We start from the raw sequence: 23,057 nt of genomic DNA, 5'->3' as shown, positions 1-23,057 counted from the left end.
GCTTTATTATTCTTTTACAGAGTTGTTTTTCTATTTTAAATCCTGTGCTTTTCCCTTCACATTTAGAGTAATCTTCTCTCTCTCTCTCTACAGTAGCCCTTTTTGGGATTTTGAAAAGAATCAGATGAACCTATAGATAAATTTGAGAATGATCAGTGTCTTTGCTATGTTGAGTCTGCCAAACAATGAGCACATTATGCCACTCCATTTATTTATGTTTATTTTTAATACTTTCTTCAACATTTTATTATTAGAGTAAAAAGATCCTTAACATATTTTGATATGTTTATACCTAAGTATTTCATTTGCTTTCAAGTGATCATTAATGGTCTTATAGTTTTTACTTTAGTTTCCACCTATTTCATGTTATATATATGGAAATGCGATAGATTTTGTATGCTGATCTTTGTCCTGTAACATTGCTGAATTCACACATCAGGGTTTGGAGTTTTCAAGTATTTTCCTTTCTTTTTTATTTTGCTTGAGATTTTAGATTTCCTATGTTTACATTTAGGTCATCATCTAAAATTAGGTATAGCTCTATTACTCCTTTCCAGTCTTCAAATCTTCTATTTATTTTTCTTGTCTTATTGCACTAACTATGACTTCTTTGTAGAGGAGAGTGGTAAGGTGGACATTTCCCCTTCATTCTGTAACTAAGAGGGAAGCCATCAGTATGGTGTTAAAAGTACGTTTTTAGCTATAGATTTGCCATACGACCCAGCAATTCCACTGCTGGGTATATACCCAGTAGAACTGAAAACAAGGACACACACCGATATATGCACACAAATGTTCATAGCAGTATTGTTTACTATTACCAAAAGTTGGAATCAACCCAAATGCCCATCAACAGATGAATGGATAAATAAAATGTGGTATATACATGCAATGGAATACTACTCAGGTATAAGAACAAATACAGTACAAACACATGTGATCACATGGATGAATCTTGAGAATGTTATGTTGAGTGAAGCAACCCAGGCATTGAAGGACAAATACTGCATGATCTCAATGATATGAAATAAGTAAACCAAGCTGCCTCAGAGAGCTAGAGACTGGACAATAGGCTTAAAGGAAATTGGGGGGTAGAGGAAGGATGTAAGCTGAAACCTACATGGGAGAAATCTATGATAGGCTGGAGGTAAGTATTTGTACAAGGAAGGAATAAAATGGGGGAATAGGGTTACCTTTGGGTGGGGCTTTGCAGGCTTGAGGGGGGGCTAGAGATAGGAGGATGGGTAATATTGCCCAAGAAATTGAGGGAAAGTGGGGGAACATATGAACATAGGAGATTGTCAGGTATTTGGTTGAGAGTATAATGCTGAGAAAACTTTTTTAAAAATATAATAAGGAAGGTTACCTGTTTAAGATGCTTTAAAGGGGAGAATCTGATGTAGGACAGGCTCCTAGGAAGTGTGTGAATGCTCATTTTGCCATAGTGGGTTATATCATTGGATAGAAACCCATAAAATGAGAGTGATGATATACCCACATCCTGGGGAGGACTGATGTTCTCAAATAGAGGGAATATCTTGAGAGAAATGATGGCTCCCAATGCATTAGGGCAGTTGAGCATGTCAAGCCCTCAACATTGTTGCAAGTATCTCTGAACATGGCCCTTCAAGCAATGAAGATTGACTGTCACTGTGGGCCCTATGAGGAGGGGAAGGAGGTATTGAATAGGTGGAATCAATGTAACTGTGTGGGCAATAGAAGTGTTCCACAAGATTATGCAAGGATGGATTTAAGACATGTTAAATTACACCAAAAATGTATAGGGGCTGATAGGCTAAAATGTAAATCATAATGTAAAACATAAGATAACTAAAAATTTAGAAAATTGTATAGTCTAAAATATAAAGCACAATGTAAACCCAAATGTTACCTTGTTTGAAAGCTATTGTCTCAATATCTGTACATCAGTTTCAGTAAATATAGTATGAATATGTAAAAAGATTATTGCTGTGGAAGGGAAAAGGGTTTTATGTTGGATATGTGGGAATACTGTATACTGTATATACGAATTATTGCGATCTAAAACTTTTGTGAAGATAAGCTTAATAATTAGGAAAAAAAGAAAAGAAAAAGAAAGTATGTAGACACTGAGGAAAAGATGGAAGAAGTTGCCTTGCCAATTTGCATACAGGGCAACTCATTGCAGTGATGGAAAGCAAAACATCAAAAACAAAGCTTTTTCATTTTTAAATTTTTTGATACCCAATTTATTTTTACCTTAATTTTTCTAAATTAATATGTATTCTATATCTAATCTTTAAACTCATCACTATATTCCATTTTACTATTAATGGAACCTGGCAATATATTGGGCTTCATTTTCTAACAAGTTTTGGATCACAGAGAGGTTCAACAATGGCAGGGGAGGAATACTGGTGTGGAATGTTACTGACAGGGTATATTGGTTGGCAGGGAGTTCTCCAGGGCACATATAAGGGTACATAAAAATGTTTGGATATTTTCATACTGTTTCCAATTAAAAACAACAACAGGGAGTGCTGGGTTCCTAGCCAAGGGAGTTCTATCACATTCCCTAAAGGAACAACAACAATCCCCCAAGTGCAACAGCAAAGACCAAAAAAGAAGGAAGATCCAACAGTGAGCCCTTGATACTAATGACTATGCTTGTGAGCCTGTGTACCTGAAATAAGAACAAGGCCTAGAGCTGCAGGGTGCCTAAGAGTTACCTCCTGAGAGCCTCCGTGTTGCTCAAATGTGGCCAGTCTCAAAGCCAAACCCAGCATGTAAATGTGTTGCCTTCCTCCCAGTGTGGGACATGACTCCCATGGATGAGCCTCCCTGGTGCCGAGGGATTACTACCAAGTACCAGCTGATGATGTAACTAGAAAATGACCTTGAATAAAAGGGTCAATTCAGACCAGCAGAATATCTCAGTCTACATATAATACCAGGGTTTAAAAAAAATGGTGTGGGAAGGGTGGCCATGGTGGCTGCTGGGTCCGGGGAATGGGAGGAAGAGATGAGATGGGGAGGCATTTTCGGGACTTGGAGTTGTCCTGGGTGGTGCTTCATGGACAATTACGGAACATTGTAGATCCCCCCAGGGCCCACTGGATGGAACGTGGGAGAGTGTGGGCTATGATGTGGACCATTGACTATGGGGTGCAGCGATGCCCAGAGATGTACTTACCAGGTGCAATGGATGTGTCATGATAATGGGAGAGAGGGTTGCTGTAGGGGGAGTGGGGGGTAGGGGTGGTGGGGTTGAATGGGACCTCATATTTTTTGAATGTAATATTTTTTAAAAAAAGAATAAAAAAAAATGCTTTTTGACCTGAATTAAAGGGGGAAATGGAAAGGACAAATGAGTTTATATGGCTATGAATCTCCAAAAAGAGTCAGGGGGTTATCAGAGGGGTTGCCCTTATGCACACCTCAGCAGAGTCCCAAAGATAGATAAAGTAGATACAACCCCAGGTATTGGTTCTTCTGAGGGCTACAGAGACCCACAGGTTCTATGGTCATGGCTGATGGAGTTCAGTGCCATGTCAGTTGGCCCCACTTTGAAGTTTGTGTTTCTGTGTGATGGAGCTGGACTCAGATGTGATCTTTGCCCACAAGCCTCTTCTGTTACTTTTACCAGAACTGTAGTTGGTGCTGGGGTTTAATGTATACCCAAGGAACCTGAATTTCTGCACTGACCATGTGATAGCCAGGCCTTGAGCCTCAACAGGCTTGCAACCCCTACACTCTGGTTTATTGGACTTACCCCACTCAGCAAACATGGAGGTGAAGAAGGTCAACCACCACACCAGGGAGCCAAGAGTGCCTACATCTGAAAGCAGGAGAATTGCACCCAGCATCCATGTGGAATCTAAGCCCCCTCTTTTTTTTTTCCTTATCTTTTATTTTATTTTATTTTTTAATTTATTTTTTTATTATTGATTCTGTAAAAATATTACATTAAAAAATATATGAGGACCCATTCAACCCCACCACCCCCACCCCACCACTCCACCCCCAGCAACACTCATTCCCATCATCATGACACATCCATTGCATTTGGTAAGTACATCTCTGGGCACCTCTGCACCTCATGGTCAATGGTCCACATCATGGCCCATACTCTCCCTATTCCATCCAGTGGGCCCTGTGAGGATTTACAATGTCCAGTGATTGCCCCTGAAGCACCATCCAGCTAAGCCCCCTCTTGATATACATGTGGAGTGGACACAACTATTCCAACGTCCACAGGATGGAGGAATAGGTATGGATTAAAGTGGACTTACTGATATTCTATTCATGAACTATTGTGATTAGTAATCGAAGAAAGTGTGGCATTGGTGTGGAGAAAGTGGCCATGATGACTGATCGGGGTAAAGAGTGGGAGGAAGAGATGTGGTGTGGGGGCATTTTCGGGTGTCCTGGGTGGTGCTGCAGGGACAGTTACTGGACATTGTATGTCTTCCCATGGCCCATTGGGTGGACTGTGGGAGAATGTGGGCTATGGTCGGGACCACTGACCATGAGATGCAGTGGTGCTAAGAGATGTATTCATCAAATGCAATGAATGTCTCATGATGAAAAAAAAAGTAAGCTTTTATGTAGATGCTCTTTGTTAAGTTGAGGAAATTTCCCCATCCTCCTAATTTAGTGAAAGTTTTTATCATGAATAGGTGTAGATGGTAATTCTTTGAAACTAAAAATTGCTTTGCACTCTAGCCTCTTGGTCCACTGGTGATTGTGAAATATTCTCTCTTCTTATTTGAAGATGAATATTGGAAGAGAATATGAACATTGCTGTCTCTAACATTTTCCACTGTAAAGCTCAAGGAGGTAAGAAAAAAAGTGAATTTTGATTAGGAATTGAAGAACGAATTCAGGCACAGGTGGAAATAATGTCATTTTTCCTTTCAAAGGGGGTATTAAAATGAATTTGCACTTTCTAAAAATTATCTTCTATGGATAAATCAAAGAGACATACATGATTCATTATAAATGTCACATGTGCTCCATGCTAGATAAAGCCCAGTCCTTCTAGGCATCAAATCTCCTCATTTACCCACCAGCGGTGCTGTGCTTTGTGTTTAGATATTCCCTATCATTGCCCAGTACAGAGATGTGCTGGTGAAGAAACTGAGGAGGGAAGCAGAAAAAGGTAAACCTGTCTACCTGAAAGAGTAAGAGGGGGTTTGGTTGCTCGGACTTTAAATGTGGTCACGAGTCCTCTTGCTGCCTACAAAGAGCTGACACATACACTGTCAAGTTACATGTGTGATCAAACCAAAGCAAGTGTGTAGTGTTCAAAGCCAAATAAGCAAAAAGGGGAGGGTCCCATTGGATGACGGGGTGTCCAGGAGAGAATGGTCCTCCTTCTTGTGCACATGGGCCAGGAGAACTCACCTGCCTCACTGTCACCTTGTTTATTTGGGAGAATGTGCAGCAGTAGATTGTGGATGTGTGGTAGCCTACACTGTCTTGTCCTGGGAGTTCGAATTTGCAGACACATCTTCTAGAAGGTGCTAAGGAAGGATAGCAAGTGAAATTGATTTTGGATTTCCCTGTCTTTCTTTTTCAGTGTCTTTGGGGTCTACAGCTTGGACATGATCATGAGCACATCATTTGGTGTGAATGTCGATTCCCCCAACAACTCAGAGGATCCCTTTGTGCAGAAAGTCAAGAAGCTCACAAAGATTGATTTATTCAATCCACTGCTGTTCTTAATAAGTGTGTGCACCACTGCTTTGTTTCTTTTCTCATTTTTTTAAAAAAAACAACCTACCAACTTTATTATAAACATATACACACAAAGCACTAACATGGAGCTGGGTTCTGTCAAATGATGAAGGGCTATAAACCAGGCCTTTTAAAAAATTTTTTTAAAGATTTATTTTGTTTATTTCTCTCCCCTTTCACCTCTTGTCTGTTCTCTGTGTCCATTCACTGTGTGTTCTTCTGTGTCTGCTTGCGTTCTTGTAGGTGGCACCAGGAAACTGTGTCGCTTTTTTTGTTGCATCATCTTGCTGTGTCAGCTCTCCGTGTGTGCTGCACCACTCCTGGGTGAGCTGCACTTTTTTTACATGGGGCAGCTCTCCTTGTGGGGTGCACTTTTTCCATGTGGGGCACCCCTACACGGGGGACATACCTGCATGGCATGGCACTCCTTGTGTGTGGCAGCACTGCACATTGGCCAGCTCACCACATGGGTCAGGAGGTCCTGGATATGGAACCCTGGACCCTCCATATGGTAGATGGACACTCTATCAGTTGAGCCACAACCACTTCCCTTTTCTCATTTTTAATAACATTTATTGACATATATTTCATGTACCATGCAATTCATGCATTTACAGCATGTAATTAAATGGCTTTTAGTATATTGAAAGTCATGTGCCACCATCATGACAATTTTAGAACATTTTTATCACCTCAGGTGTGCCCATCTTACCCTTTACCTACCACCCTCTCTGCCCTCCTCATGCTCATCCCTATGAAAGCTCTAATCTACCTTCTGTCTCAATCAATTTTGCTTTCCTGGACACTTAATATGATGGAATCCAATAACATTCAGTCTTTTGTGACTGGCTTGTTTCACTCAGCATATTTCTGAAATATGGTTTGCAAATTTTTCTCACATTCTTTTAGTTTGCCTTTCACTCTTTTGAAAGTGTTCCTTGAAGTACAAAACTGTTTAAATTTTGAAGATGTTTAATTTATGTAAGTTTCCTTTGTTGCTCATTGCTTTTGGTTTCTTTTCTATATATCCACCACCAAATTAGAGATAATAAAAATTTACTCTTTATTTTTTCTAAGAGTTTAATAGTTTTAGCTCTTACATTTGGGACATTGATCCATTTTGAGTTAATTTTTTACATATAGCATGGAGTAAGTGTCCAAATTTATCTTTTTGAGTTTGCATACTCTTCTACCCCAGCAGGATTTGTTGAAAAAGCTTTCCTTTTCCCGTTAAATGGTGTTGGCATCATAGTTGAAAATCAGTTGGCACTTAGGCTTATTTCTGGAGGCTAATCCTATTCCTTTAATCTCTATGTCTGTTCTTACACTTTTATCACCTTGTCCTGATTCTAAAAGCTTTATGGTAACTTTGAAATAGGCACTGTAAAGCCTCTAAATTTGTTATTCTATTTTTCAAAATCGTTTTGGCTCTCTTAGGTCTCTTGCAATTACGTATTACTGTTAGAAGCACATTGTCCATTTTTAGAAAGAAGACAGCTAGAATTCAGATGGGTATCCTATTGAATTTGTAGATCATTTTGAGGAATACTGCCATCTTGACTTTATTAAGTTTTCCCATTCATAAAAATGAGATGTTTTTCCATTTATTTAAAATAAAAAAATGGATCACTGTAGAAATCAAATAAAAAGGGACATTGCTTTCTGATGAATGAAAATGAAGATACAACATACCAAAACATATGGGAAGCAGCTAGACTAGTGCTTAGATAGAAATTTGTCTTTGTAAATTGTTATAAGAGAAGAAAGATCTGAAATCTAAAACCTAATATTCTACTTAAAATAGAGAATATAGTAGAGCATAAAAAGGGCAGAATATAGGAAAAGAGTGGAAATTTTTGATGAAGGAAATAGAAAAACAAAGAGAAAATCAATGATATCAAAGCCAGTTCTTTGAAAGTACCATTAAGATTGGCAAAACTTGACCAAGAAACAAAGAGGGAATACTCAAATTATTAGCATCAGAAATGAACGGAGGACTATCAATATTAGAAAAATAAAAAGGATTATAAAGGAAAAGTATGAAAAACAATTTACAAATGTTTTCTCATCTAAAAATAAATTAAAGAACTTAGGTGAAATGAATGAATTGCCAGCATGATAAAAACTACAAAAACTGCTTCAAAAAGCAATAGAAAAGCTGAATAAACTTAAAACAAGTGAAAAAGTTCATTTAGTAATCAAAATTTTACCCACTAAAAAAGTCCAGGCCCTGAAGGCTTCTGTGGTGAATTCTATGAAATATTTCAAAAAGAGTAAATACATTTCTTCAAAACTTTCCCCCAAAGTAGAAGAGACAGAACATCCCCTCATTTTTTCATTAGAGTAGAAGTTCTTGAACAACACCATGACCTGGAGCAGCAGACTCTGTGCTGGTTTCTGCAATGACATGCTAGTGTGAGGATAGAAGGCCATTAGTTAAACAATGTGCGGGGTTAGAAGGTCATTAGTCAAGGAAGCTAATCATGACCCTTTGGTAACCAGGGATGAGAAAGGGTCAACTGGTCTCCCCTCATGGGGGGGGGGGCTCTGTGTGCACTTACCTTTGCTTGGCCATGACCTTGAAGCCTCAGTTGTCCCTGAAGGAAAGGTTTCTGTTTGAGATCCAGCATCTTTGACTCTTCTCAATGTCCTAGTGAATTATAATTCTTCCTGGAAAATTATGCATTTTCACTATGATTTATTTTTTTTTCTTTTCCCTACAGTATTCTTTCTGTTCCTTATCAAAATTTTTGAAGCAGTGAATCTCTGCTTCCAAAGATGCTATTGATTTTCTCACATAAACCATTATAAAGATGAAAGAAAGTCGCCTCAAAGATAATCAAAAGGTAAAACCTGGTGTAGGACCATGAGTGTTTACACTTCTTGACAATTTGTTGAGATGTATATGTGTACTTTTCATTTCTGTTTATTTTTTAAAAAATATGGGCAAAGAACTCTAGGTTTTGGAGCAGAGTTTTTGCAATTTGGGGAGAATGCAGAAGGTGGAGTTTGGAGATGGAACTAAGAGAATGAGTTGCAGAGACAGGTTTAAGATTTCTTATGGGAATAATTATCTTCTCTGAACACATCATCAAAGGATAACACTTATATTTTAAAGTTATGTTACTGGCATTGTAGTTGTCCCAATATGGACTGGCAAAGAATCACTTCAATTCCAAGGCTCATATTTGAAGCATCTTCTGGTGGAAGAGGTCATCATGCTGCCTTGTGGAACAGAGTCCACTTTAAATTAGAACCTTCCCATGTCTAGAGTGGGGAAGGTCCTCTGTGTGTACTGAGGCTGCAGTGGTTCACCTGGAGACAGCAGGAGGAGGAGGAGGTGTGCAGTCAGGGGGCCAGAGCTGAGTCCCAGGGGTCACCTAGAGCAGTGCAGAGTCCTGGCATTTGAAGAATCTTGTACAGGAGCAGCCAATGGGCCAGCAATGTTAGAGGATGAATCTCTTTGGCCATCAGTTAAGAATAAGGTGCAAGGGGTGGAACTAAGGCAGGAGAACAAAATTGTGTGAGGTCAGGGACTTCTTCCTGAGCAAGCAGTGATGGCAGGTGATGGAATGGTAACTCTTTGGCCAGGAAGCTGTGTCAGAAAGCCAGAAAACCAAGGACCAGGGAGAGCAAGGACCAAAAAAGCAGTGGGGTACAGTAGCTGCATTTGCCTTGGAACCATCCTCCCTCCACATTGGCAGAGGATGTTTGTGTTCATGGTGACACAGACAGCACCAGTCAGATCCTGGCCTTTGAGGGGACAGATGCTCAGGAGAACTTTTCCTCCGAGTTCACAAGTGCCTTTCTGTCATGGCATTTTCCTCTGTTTCCAGCACTGAGTGGATCTTCGTCAGCTGATGATTGACTCCCAGAATTCCAAAGAAAAGGAGCCCCACAAAGGTAACTAAGGAGTATTGTGTGGGCTGCAAAGCCCAGACATGGGGGATGGTTTTGAAAATGTGCAGGAAGTTTTGCAGGGAGATAAGAATTTCTTCCAATGGCAGAAAGAGTCATGTTCAGATATTTTAAGTGGTAGCCAGAGGTACTTTCCATGTTCTAAATCTTTGGAAATGAACAAAAATGGTTAAAGCTTAGCATGGTGTTTATACCTAGCAGTGGTATTGGATGGGTATGACACTGGTTGAAAAGGAAAGTCAAGGTCATGTATATTACTAGAAAGAAAGCTAAAAACTGTAACATTGGCCTGTATAAGGTAGTAAAACTTCATGTAAAAAAGAATATGGGTGATACTGCATATATAAGACTGTTTTTACAAAATATGAATACAAATATACTAGAAAGAAGGAAAAAGCATAGCAGCTCCAAATGCCACGTGAGGTACAGAGAGATTGAAGAGTGATGAGTTTTATTTGTTTGTTTTTTATTTATTATTATGGAATAATGAAAGTGCTCTGGGAGTGATTGGGGTGATGAATGCACAAATGTGATTACATCAAATACCATTGTCTGCTCTCTCTGTCCATTCACTGTGCATTCTTCTGTGTGGGTCACCTTAGCTCCCTAATTCATTGCATCTGATATTGTCTCTTCTCTGTGTCTCTTTTTTTGTTGTTGTTGTTATTGTTGCATCATCTTACTGTGTCAGCTCTCCTTGTGGGCAGCACCACTCCTGGGTGGGCTGCACTCCTGCATGGGGGACATCCCTGTCAAGGTGGCACTCCTTGTGCATGGCAGCACTCTGCAAGGGCCAGCTCACCACATTGGCCAGGAGGCCCTGGGTATCAAACTATGGACCTCTGTGGTAGGTGGAAACTCTATCTGTTGAGCCATATCCACTTCCTAAGACTGTTGGGATTTTTATTGGTATTGCATTGAATCTGTAAATCAATTTGGGTAGATTTGACACCTGAACCATATTTAGTCTTCCAATCCATGAAAATGGAATGTCCTTCCATTTATTTAAGCCTTCTTCATTTCTTTTAGCATTGTTTTGTAGTTTTCTGACTAAAGGTCCTTTATGTCCTTGGTTAAGTTTATTCCTAAATATTTTATTGTTTTAGTTGCTATTGTAAGTGGAATTATTTTCCCCGATTTCCTCCTAAGATTTCATGTCTGTAGTCTATAGAAACACTATTGATTTTTGCATATTAATCTTGTATCCCACCACTTTGCTGACCTTCTCTATTAATTCTAATAGCTTTGTTGTGGATTTTTCAGGATTTCCTAGATACAGGATCATATCAAAAGTGAATAATGCAAATTTTATTCTTCCTTTCCTATTTGAGTGCCTTTTATTTCTTTATCTAGTTTAAATGCCCTAGCTAGAACTTCTAGCACAATATTGAATAACATTGTGACAGTGGACATCCTTGTTCCTGATCTCAGTGGGAAAGCTTTCAGTCTTTCACCATTGAGTACTATGCTAGTTGTAGGTTTTTCATTTATGCACTTCATCATATTGAGAATGCTTCCTTCTATTCTTACCTTTTGGAGTGTTTTATATCAAGGAAGTGTGCTGTATTTTGTCAAATGCCTTTTCTGCATCAATTGAGAGGATCATGTGATTTTTCTTCTTCAATTCATCACTGCAGTTTATTACACTAATTGATTTTCTTGTGTTGAACCTCTCTTGCATACCTGAGATAAAACCCACTTAATTGTGATGTATAATTCTTTTAATGTGCTTTTGGATTCAGTTTGCAAGTATTTTGTTGAGGATTTTTATATCTATATTCATTGGAGATATTGGTCTGTAATTTTCTTTTTTTTGGTAGTATCTTTATCTGGTATTGGTATTAGGGTGATGTCGGCTGCATAGAATGAGTTTGGTAGTGTTCCTTCCTGTTCAATTTTTTTGGAAGAGCTTGAGCAAAATTGGTATTAGATCGTCTTTCAATGATTGGTAAAATTTACCTCCGAAGCCATCTGGTCCTGCTCTTTTCACCTTTGGGAAGTTTTTCATGACATTTTCAATCTCTTCACTCATGATTGGTTTATTGAGGACTTCTATTTCTTCTAGGGCCAATGTAGGTGGTTTGTGTGTTTCTAGGAATCTGTCCATCTCCTCTACATTGTCTAGTTTTTTTGACGTACAGTTGTTCATAATGTCTTTATTCTAAAAATGATTTATTCATTTTTGCTCCAGCCCCCACCTCATTGCTTGCACTCTGTATCCATTCACTGTGCATTCTTCCGTGTCTTCTCTTTAGGTGGAACTGGGAACCAGTCCTGGGACCTTCTGGAATGGGAGAGAGGTGTTTAATCTCTTGTGCCAACTCAGCAACCTGGTCTGCTGCATCTCTTATTGTTTCTCCTCTGTCTCTTTTTGTTGCGTCTTCTTGCTGCACCAGGTCTGCACTTGGGCCAGCTTGCTTTGTGGGCCAGCACTCCTGTGTGGACCAGGTCACCACGCAGGCCATCACTCTGCATAGGCCAGCTCACCATGCAGGCCAGTTTGCTTTCACCAGGAGGCCCTGTGAATTAGAGCCTAATCACTTGAGCCACATCTGCTCAAATTACTACTGGTCAGTAGTAATTTCTCCCCTCTCATTTCTGATTTTATTTATTTCTGTCTTCTCTTTTTTTTCTTTGCCAGTCTGGCTAAGAGTTTATCAATTTTGTTGATCTTCTCAAAGAATTGACTTTTGGTTTTGTTGATTCTATTGTTTTGTTTGTTTGTTTTTGTTCTTGATTCCATTTATTTCTGCTCTGATCTTTATTATTTCTTTCCTTTGGCTTATTTTGAGATAAGTTTGCTGATCTTTTTCTATACTATACTACACCTCCAGATGTGTAGTTTAGATCTTCAACTTTAGTTCCTCCTTCTTTTTTAATGTAAGCATTTGGGGTTATAATTTCCCTCTCAGCACTGCCTTTATGGTGTCCTATATGTTTTGATATGTTGTGTTCTCATTTATCTCAAGATATTTTCTGAATTCTCTTGTGATTTTTTCTTTAACCCACTGATCATATAAGATTGTGTTGTTTAATCGCCACATGTTTATGAATTTTCCCTTTTCCATCCTTTATTGATTTCATTCTGTTATGATCAGAGAAAGTGTTTTGTATCATTTCAATCTTTTAAAATTTACTGAGTTTTGTGACCAAGTATAAAGTCTTTCTTGAGCACTTGAAAAGAAAGTATATCCTACTAGTTTGGGATGCAATGCTTTATAGATGTCTGTTAGTTCTAGTTCATTTATCATATTATTCAAGCTTTCCATTTATTTATCCTCTGTCCGGAGGTTCTATCCAATACTGGTGTGTTGATGTCTCCAACTGTTATTGTAGAAAAATCTATCTCTCCCCCATATGTCTTGGGCCTCTCAGGTTAGGTGCATAAATATTTAGTATAGTCATTCCTTCTTGGTGAATTTCCCCTCTTATTAATATATAAAGGCCTCTTCATCCCTTAAAACAATTTTTCATTTCTAATGTATTATGTCCAATATTCGTGTCAGTACTCTAGCTCTTTTTTGGTTACTATTTGTGTGGAATACTTTTTTCCAAATTTCACTCTTAACCTGGTTGTGTCCTTACATCTGAAGTGGGTCCCTTGGAGACAACATAGAGCTGGCTCATATTTTAAAATCCATTCTATCAATCTGTGTCTTTTGATTGGGTAGTTCAAGCCCTTAACATTCAATGCATTATTGTAAAAGCATTACTTACTTCATCCATTTTGTCCTTCAGCTCTTATTCTATTGTCTGTCTTCTTATCCTTTATTTTACCCTTCCTAATAATCTTCATTTCTGAACACTTCTCCAAATCTCTCACCTTTGTTTTTCCTTTCAGGCTGTAGCATCCCCTTCAGTATCTCTTGTAAATCTGGTCTTTTCATAACATAGTCTACTGGTTTTTGTCTTCTTTGAACTCACCTTCAGTTTTGAAGGACAGCTTTACCAGATACAGAATTCTTGGCTGGCAGCTTTTCTCTTTCAGTACCTTAAATACATTACAGCACGTCCTTCAGTACTCCATGGTTTCTGATGAGAGGTTGGCATTTAATCTTATTGGTTTTCCCTTGTATGTGATGCTTTTCTTTTCTTTCTGATATTTGTCATTCTGAGTATTAGACCATGGGATAGTTCTATTCAGATATGTACTGTTTGAGGTGCATTGTCCTTCCTCGATACTGATATTTATGTCTTTCATAAATTGGGAAGTTTTTGGTCATTATATCCTCAAATATCTATCTGCCCCATTTCCATTCTCTCCTCCTAATGAGTTCCAATAATGTGAATGTTTGTGTCTTTCATGTTGTCATTCAACTCCCCGGGACACAGTTCCATTATTTCCATTCTCTTCTTTCTGTTCTCCCGTCTTTTCCAGTTTAGATATTCTGTTTTCCAATTCACGAATTCTGTCTTCAAGCATTTCAAATGTTTTTATATTCCTAATATATTTTTCATCTCATCCATCATATCTTTCATTCCTATAAGGTCTGCTACTTTTCTTTGCAAGCTTTTAAACCGATCTTTATGCTCTCCCAGTGACTTCTTAATATCTTTTATTTCTTTAGTCATATTTTCTTTATATTCTTTGAACTGATTTAGGAGAGTTCTGTGATTATCACTGATTAATTTTCTTACATCCAGTACCTCTTCAGAATATTTGGTTTGTTCATTTCACTAGGCTATCCCTTCCTGTTTCCTATTATGGCTTGTGACTTTTTGCTGATGTCTAGGTATCTGAATATGTTGGTGAATTTACTCCGATGGCCAATTTCTCTCTCTTGCCTATTGTTTTTTTACCCATAGCTCTTTTTTGATATTTGGCTCAATTTATTCTTTATAAAATCTTTATAAAATCTGGCCAATTACTGACTAGTAAGGTACAGATTTTCTCCCAGGAGTTGGTTACAGAGAGCACAGTTTTTGTCCATGAAGTTTCCAGACTTGCCAGCAGATGGTGCTCATCAGTGCACGTTCCCATGGAGGTGTATCAGTCTTGCTTTTCTGTGTTCCTGTGTTGAATCTTCAGATTGGACCTTCAAAGTGGGCTCTGCTGGCCAAATCTTCAGATTGGACCTTCAAAGTGGGCTCTGCTGGCCAAATTCACTGAAGAAAAGCACCCCTTCCTCCCCTCCCTTTTCCCTTGAAACAGCTGACAGGGAGGAAGATGTCTGTTCCCCTCAGTTGGGTTCATTGACCCAGGTGTTGTTGAGCTTAATATCTTGGGCTGGGGGACAGGAGCCTGTCCTAAACACCACAGGGGCTTGGTAACTCACGTTTGTCACTTTGGCTTCTTTGTCTCTCTGTCCCTCACCCTCCTGGCAGTTGTGTAGTACTGTCCTGGTCTGCTGACCTCCAAAACAGGTACCTCAGGCAGCTTTTGGCTCTCTCTCCATTGTTTTTGTGAGAGCATTCAGCTCTGCTTGTCAGTCCAATGTCATCTCCCTCAATCTTCAATAAATTATTAATCTCCTGTCTCACTACCTTCATTTATGTGGATGCTCAGGTTGTCTCAGGTCCATACAGGAGAAACACTTTCTAGCTGCTTCTTGTTCCTCACTCTGGCACTACCATTTTCTGAGGGCCTCCTTGCTTTCTGGTGTAAGACATTTTAGGTTTCACTTCTATTTCCCTTGACCTACCCTGGAATCAACAATTTCTTAAAGGAACATGATTCCTTTTGCTTCTTTCTTGAGTTTCTTAGTGAGAAATGTCAGGGAAATCAAATAAATTCACACAGAACAGGAAAGAGAAATATCTACCTATTGATATACTATGAAATAAACTGGGTTTCAAAAAATCCCTGATTTTTATCCCATTTGTGTAGCCTAACTACTCTATCATAGCCAATTTCATGTCACTAATTGTCTGGTTCACAGTTCACAAATTCCTGTTCATGGAACAAATGGTTGCAGAGAACAAAATTGAGCTGATTCCAATACACCACTGAGAATATATCTGTATACATATTCTATCTCTCCTTCTTTCTCTATCTCTATCTTTCTATGTATCACTATTATCTCATGAATCTATCACAATTGTAATTATTGGTGTACATCATCATCCATTTGTCTATCTATCATTTATCTCTCTCTCTATTTATCTATCTAATGTATCTACCATTCAAACAACTCTATATATTTAAATGTATATATGTATGTGTTTCTTTTCTATGTATCTGCATATCTATATATTTATCATTATCTATATATTTTTAATCTCTCAATCTGTATCCATCCATCTCAAATATATCTATCTTTTCTTCTATCACTAAGATCTATCTGTCCTATCATATCTATTGTATCCTCCTACCCACCAAACTCCCTAAAATTATTATCTACCTATCTGCCCTCTATCTAACTTGATCATCACCAGCATGGTCCAACAGAACTTTCTGTTATGAAGGAAATTTTCTGTATATGTGCTGTTCAATACTGTAACCAATAGCTCATGAAATGTGCACTTGAAATGTGGCTAGGTCTACTGAAACCTGAACTTTTCAAATTATTTAATTTTAATAAATTAGAATTTAATTTTCAATAGACAAACAGAGCTACCAGAAGTACAGCACAGCTCTAAACCTTGAGTGTTTACTCCAATTCCGATTAAGGGTAATAAGATTCATGTAATTGGGGTGATGAATTTGATCATATAATTTACCCAACACTGTACCACAGAAGTGATCATTAGGAAATCAGAAGTGTGTAGAACTTGCTCACAACCATTCATGTTGTTTTTATTAATGAATTACATGGCTGGGGAGGCACCCTGTTCCTTTCAGGAGTCCTGGAATATAAAAGTCCCAATCCAGTCCTTATCCCAAAGACCACAGACTGCCCACATTTATCTTCTCTGAGAGGAAGTCCAGGAGGGAACCAGCGAATAGCTTAAGGGCTGTTTGGGAGCATAAGGTAGAGCAAGGGCAGGGCCTGTCCTCAGGAGGATGACATGGCAGCCAGGACGGAATGAGCACTTATCATTCCCTCTTGGTCTTAGGCCCCATGATTCTGCGTGTCATGGTGACCACTGTCCTACTGATATGTGCTTGCTTCTGCTAGTCACATGCCAGTGATTAGTGTAGTGCCCACCACCACTCCTCTGGTGTTTCATCTGTTTCTGTATTTTCTCTACATATTTGAGAGCATCTATTTTGAGGACTTGTGTCCAGGCCTTCCAGTACCTGATGCCTGTCAAAGGTATGAGCCATGCTTCCCCAGCTGGACTGCTCACAGATACCCTAGAGATCTGGCTGAAATGCAGGGTTTACCTCCATAGTTTCAGGCAGTAGTGTGGGGCTCTGCATTTCTCATAAGCTCTCAGATGGTGCTGATGGTCCTGGTCCCAAGATAATGCTCTAAGCAGCCAGATTCTACCTGAAGCCCAGTTCCACTCCCTTCAGTTCCACCAAGCAGATGTGGATGAAGGAGCCTTCAAGTTTTCCTTATGATAAAGCCTCAAATTTGTTCTAAGTGTAGTTGAGCTAGAATCTTTAAAAATTTTCTGGGGTGAGAATGCTACCTTATATGACTTACAGCTAAATCACTTTTAGGATACTCTGCATGGTTGACAGAAGCACTGTCATGTGAAATTCCATCACCTCCATGGGGCAGAAGGTGGCATATCCAGGAGAAGAAGAACAGGAATAGCATAGACCTCAGAAAATGAAATGGAAATAGCTCTGACTTTTCCAGACTCCATAAAATGCACAGTCCCAGATGAAAGAAATGCTTTTACACCTTTTGCTAGAGATTTGGGTATTTCATTTTCATTCCCCTTCATCTAACTCATGTTTTCATACTGACCTACTTTATCTAAAATGTTGTTCCTCTACATGTAGCTCTGACTGATTTGGAGCTTGTAGCTCAATCGATTATCTTTATTTTCGCTGGCTATGAGACCACTAGCAGTGCTCTCTCCTTCCTTATGTATGGATTGGTCATGAACCCTGATGTCCAGAAGAAAGTGCAGGAGGAGATTGATGCAGCCTTGCCCAATAAGGTGAGAGGATGATACCTGGAAACTTCTCACTACTTCCTAGGGAACCTTTAAAAAAAGCTTAAGTGCTTTTTCTTTCACTCGCACTACTTAGGGAAAACTATAAAGACAAAGACAAAGGGGAAAAAAAAGCCTGTGCTACTCTACCTGCAGAAATACAAGAATTTGATAAACATTGCTGGTCCTGGCATTTCAGTGACCTGTCACCACAATAGAGCCAAGAAAAGGAAACCACAAAGCCTCTGGGCATCTGAAGTCAGCCCTCACTGCTCTGTGTCTGAGAAGATTTGCTCTTCTTCTCTGGGCTGGACTTCCTCTGGGCTTCCTGGAGCTGCTCTGAACTGGCCTCATCTGGGCTTGAGCCCTGGGGTCTTTCAGACCCCTGCAGATGAGCTTGGGTCCTCTTCTCATGGGCAGAGCGAGAGAGCAGGAAGCCCCCTTGTATGGGCACCTCTCAAGGCCCCCCAACCAACATTCAATTGGTCAAAACCATGAGCCAAGGCCCAGGTTAGAAGGGGAAGGCCTTGTAGAGTTAGATGGCAGAGGGTGGACCCAGGGAGGGCTGAGGCATGGGGTTCATCAGTGTCATCTCCATGCCTAGGGAAACTTGGCAGAGCTGGGGCAACCTGGGATGGGGGAGAGAGTGTAGGGTGGGAGTAGAGGATGTGGCCTGAGTCCTGGAGTGGGCTGTGGACAAGTCTCATGGCCATGTGGGGTCATTGGTACTTCCATAGGAGCTAAAGATAGTTTAAAGTGCTGCCTAAGCCTGAGAAGATCTTCTCTCTCTGGTCAACCCATATGAAGACTCTTTTATTTTTTTATTTTTTAAAAAATATTACATTAAAAAAATATGAGGTCTCCATTCACCCCCACTGCACCACCCCACCACTCCCCCCACAGTAACACTCTTCCCCATCATCACAACACATCCACTGCATCTGGTGAGTACATCTCTGGGCATCGCTGCACCCCGTGGCCTGTGGTCCACACCATAGCCCACACTCTCCCACGCTCCATCTAGTGGGCCATGGGAGGACACACAATGTCAGGAAACTGTCCCTGAAGTACCACTCAGGACAACCCCAAGTCCCGAAAATGCCCCCACATACCATCTCCTCCCCCCACACCCCGCACCCAGCAGCCACCATGGCCACCCCCTCCACACCAATGCCACACCATCTCAACCACCAACCACAACAGTCCATGAACAGAACAATCACCAAGTCCACTCCAATCCCCACTGCATCCCTCCCTCCTGTGGACCCTGGTCTGGCCTCATCCATTCCACATCTATGTCAAGAGGGGGCTTAGATTCCACATGGATACTGGATGAAATCATCCTGCCCTCAGCTGCAGGCATTCCAGGCTCCATGGTGTGGTGGCTGATACTCCTCAGCTCCATGTCAGTTGAGTGGGGCAAGTCCAACAAATCAGAGTGTAGAAGCTGAAGTCTGCCAGGCTCAGGGCCTGGCGAGCACTATCAGTCCAGAGATTCAAATCCCTTGGATGTATCTTAAACCCCAGCACCAACTACAGTTCCAGTAAAGCAGCATGAAAAGCTTGTGAAAAGAGATCCCATCTGAGTCCAGCTCCATCACGCAGAAACACCAGCTCCAAAGAAGGGCCAACTGACATGGCAGTGAACTCCATCTGCCATGACCATAGAACCTGTGGGTCTCTTTAGCTCTCAAAAGAACCAATACCTGGGGTTGTACCTACTTTATATGTCTCTGAGACTCTGCTCAGGTGTGCATAAGGGCAATCCTTCTGAAAACCTCCAGACTCTTTTTTAGAGACTCATAGCCAAATAAACTCATTTGTCCTTTCCATTTCCCCCTTGATTTAGGTCAAACAGCATTTTTAACTCCTGTTATTATATGTAGACAGGGATATTCTGCTGGTCCTCGTTGAACCTTTAATTCAAGGTCATTTTCTAGTTAAGTCATCAGCTGGTACTTGGTAGTGATCCCTCGGTGCCAGGGAGGCTCATCCCCAGGTGTCATGTCCCACACTGGGGGGAAGGCATTGCATTTACATGCTGAGTTTGGCTTTGAGACTGGCCACATTTGAGTAACATGGAGGCTGTCACGAGGGAACTCCTAGGCACAGTGCTGCTCTAGGCCTTGTTCTTATTTCTGGTGTATAGGCTCACAAGCATAGTCATTAGTATCAGGGGTTACTGTTGGACCCTCATTCCTTCCTGGTCCTTGCCTTTGCACACAGGGAACTGCCGCTGCTCCCCTAGGGACCACGAAAGAGCCCCCCCCCACCCGGCCAGGAACCCAGTACTCCCCCAGCTGTTGTTTTTAATTGTTTCCACTATGAGTATATCCAAACATTTCCATGCCCTGAACACATGCCCTGTATAACTCCCTGTCAACCATATATCACCTATCAATAACATCCCATACCAGTATTCCTCCGCTGCCATTGTTGAACCACTCTGTGATCCAAAACTCCCTGAAAAGTGAAGCTCAATATAATGTCAGGTTCCCTTACTAGTAAAATGGAATATAGTGATGAGTTTAAAGGTTAGATATAGAATACATATTGATTTGGAAAAATTCTACATCCTATCTTTTTCTTTTCTTTTTTCCTAATTATTGAGCTTCTCTTCACAAGAGCCTTAGATCACAGTAATTCATATATACAATATACAGTATTCCCACATATCCATTATAAAACCTTTTCCCTTCCACAGCGATAATCTTTTAACTTATTCATATCATATTTACTAAAACTGATGTACAGATTCCGAGACAATAGCTTTCAAACGAGGTGACATCTGTGTTTACATTGTGGTCCATACTTCAGGCTATACAGTTTTCTAAATTTTTTAGTTATCCTATGTTTTACATTATGGTTTACATTATTAGTCTGTCGTCCCCTATACGTTTTTGGTGTAATATTACATGTTTTATACCCATCCTTGTGTACTCTCGCGAAACTCCTCTCTTGCCCCCACATTTACCTTGGTTCCATCCATTCCACATCCATTTTCCACTCCCCTTGGGGCCCACAGCGATAGCCAATCTCCATTTCCTGAGGAGTCACGTCCAGAGATACTTGCAACAGTGATCAGGGCCTGACTTGCTCAACTGCCCTAATGCCCTGGGAGCCACCCTTTCTCTCGAGAGATACAGTTCCCTCTATTTGATGGCATTAGTCCTCCCCAGGATGTGGGTCCACCCCCACTCTCACTATTTGGGTCTCTACCCAATGGTACAACCCGCCCTGGCAAAATGAGCATTCAGACATTCCCCAGGAGTCTGTCCCATGTCAGACCATCCTTTCCGAGCATCCTAAACAGGTAACCCTCCTAATTATATTTTGATATGGTTTTCTCAGCATTTTACTCTCAACCAACCCCTGACAATCTCCTATGTTCATATGTTGCCCTTCCCTCCCCCCAAATTTTGGGCAATATTACCCATCCGCCCATCCCCAGCCCCCTCAAACCCGCAAAGCCCCACCCAAAGGCAACCCCTTGCCCCCATTTTATTTCTTCTTTGTGCTCATACTTATCGCCAGCTCATCATAGATTCCACTCCTGCAGACGTCAGCTCACATCCTTCTTCCACCCCCTGATTTTCTGTAAGCCTATCTTCCAGTCTCTAGCTCTCTGAGGCAGCTTGCTTATTTCATATCATTGAGGTCATGTAGTATTTGTTTCAATGCTTGGGTTGCTTCACTCAACATAAGGTTCTCAAGATTCATCCATGTTATCATGTGTGTTTTTAGTGTATTTGTTCTTAAAGCCGAGTAGTAGTTCATTGTATGTATATACCACATTTTATTGATCCACTAATCTGTTAGTGGGCATTTGGGTTGATTCCAACTTTTGGCGATAGTGAACAATGCTGCTATGAACATTGGTGTGCATATATCGGTTTGTGTCCTTGTTTTCAGTTCTGCTGGGTATATACCCAGCAGTGATATTGCTGGGTCATGTGGCAAATCTATGGTTAGTGTTTTGAGAAACTGCCAAACTGTCCTCCAGAGTGGTTGGATCCCTGCATTCTGAACAGCGGTGGATGAGTGTTCCCCATTTCTTCACATTTTCTCCAGTATTTGTATTCCTTTGTTTTTTTCATAGCTGCCAATCTTATGGGAGTAAGATGGTATCTCATTGTAGTTTTGATTTGCATTTCCCTGATAGCTAAAGATTTGGAGCATTTTTTCATGTGCTTTTTAGCCATTTGTATTTCTTCTTTGGAGAAGTGTCTGTTTAAATCTTTTTCCCATTTTTTTAAATGGGTTGTTTATCTTTTTATTTTCAAGATATATGAGTTCTTTATGTATGCAAGTTATAAGTCTCTTATCGGATATACGGTTGCCAAATATATTCTCCCATTGTGTAGGTTCCCTTTTTACTTTCTTGACAAACTCCTTTGAGATACAGAAGGCTTTAATTTTGAGGAAGTCCCATTTATCTATTTGTTCTTTTGCTGCTCCTGCTTTTGGTGTGATCTTCATGAAGCCATTTCCTATTACAAGGTCCTGTAGATGTTTCCCTACTGCTTTAAAAGGTCTTTATGGTCTTGGCTCTTATATTTAAGTCTTTGATCCATCTTGAGTTGATCTTTGTATAAGGTGTGAGATGGTAATCCTCTTTCATTCTTCTACATATGGATATCCAGTTCTTCAGGCACCACTTGTTGAATAGGCCATCCTCTCCCAGTTGAGAGGGTTTGGTGGCTTTATTGAATATTATATGGTTATATATATGAGGTTCTATATCAGAACTTTCAATTCGATTCCATTGGTCTGTGTGTCTCTCCTTATGCCAATACCATGCTGTTTTCACTAGTGTAGATTTGTAGTATGTTTTGAAGTCAGGTAGCGTGATTCTTCCAATTTCATTTTTCTTTTTCAATATGTCTTTGGCTATTCGGGGCCTCTTTCCTTTCCAAATAAATTTCATAGTTAGTTTTTCTAGTTCCTTAAAGAAGGCTGTGTGGATTTTTATTGGGATTACACTGAATGTGTAGATCAGCTTTGGTAAGATAGACATCTTAATAATACTTAGTCTTCGTATCCTAGAACAGGGAATATTCTTCTATTTGTTTAGGTCTTCTTTGATTTCCTTGAAGAGTCTTGTATAGTTCTGAGTGTATAAGTATTTTACATCTTAGGTAAATTTATTACTAAATATTTGATTTTTTAATTTACTATTGTGAATGGTATTTGTTTCTTGATTTCCTCCTGATCTTGCTCATTATTGGTGTACAGAAATGCTACTCATTTTTGTACATCGATCTTATAAACTGCGACATTACTAAACTCATTGATGAGTTTTAGAAGCTTTGTTGTAGACCTCTCAGGGTTTTCTATGTATAGGATCATGTCATCTGCAAATAATGAAATTTTGACTTCTTCCTTTCCAATATGAATGCCTTTTATATCTGGTTCTTGCCTCAGTGCTT

The 23,057-nt window shown here is 40.0% G+C and overlaps 1 protein-coding gene across 1 annotated transcript in view; it reads left to right on the top strand.

The window, feature by feature from the left end:
• Nucleotides 1-23,057, top strand: part of LOC101443605 (cytochrome P450 3A12-like) — a 91,044-nt gene that overhangs the window by 24,806 nt on the left and 43,181 nt on the right. Inside the window, 3 exon segments of the mRNA XM_012523475.1 lie at nucleotides 4,705-4,818; nucleotides 5,074-5,162; nucleotides 5,561-5,709. Of these exon segments, the coding sequence (XP_012378929.1) occupies nucleotides 4,705-4,818; nucleotides 5,074-5,162; nucleotides 5,561-5,709 (352 nt within the window).

The sequence above is a fragment of the Dasypus novemcinctus genome, chromosome 23, assembly GCF_030445035.2.
Source record: "Dasypus novemcinctus isolate mDasNov1 chromosome 23, mDasNov1.1.hap2, whole genome shotgun sequence".
NCBI lineage: Eukaryota > Metazoa > Chordata > Mammalia > Cingulata > Dasypodidae > Dasypus > Dasypus novemcinctus.
The sequence above is the reverse complement of the archived record's forward strand: the minus strand, read 5'-3'. Positions and strand labels throughout refer to the sequence as shown.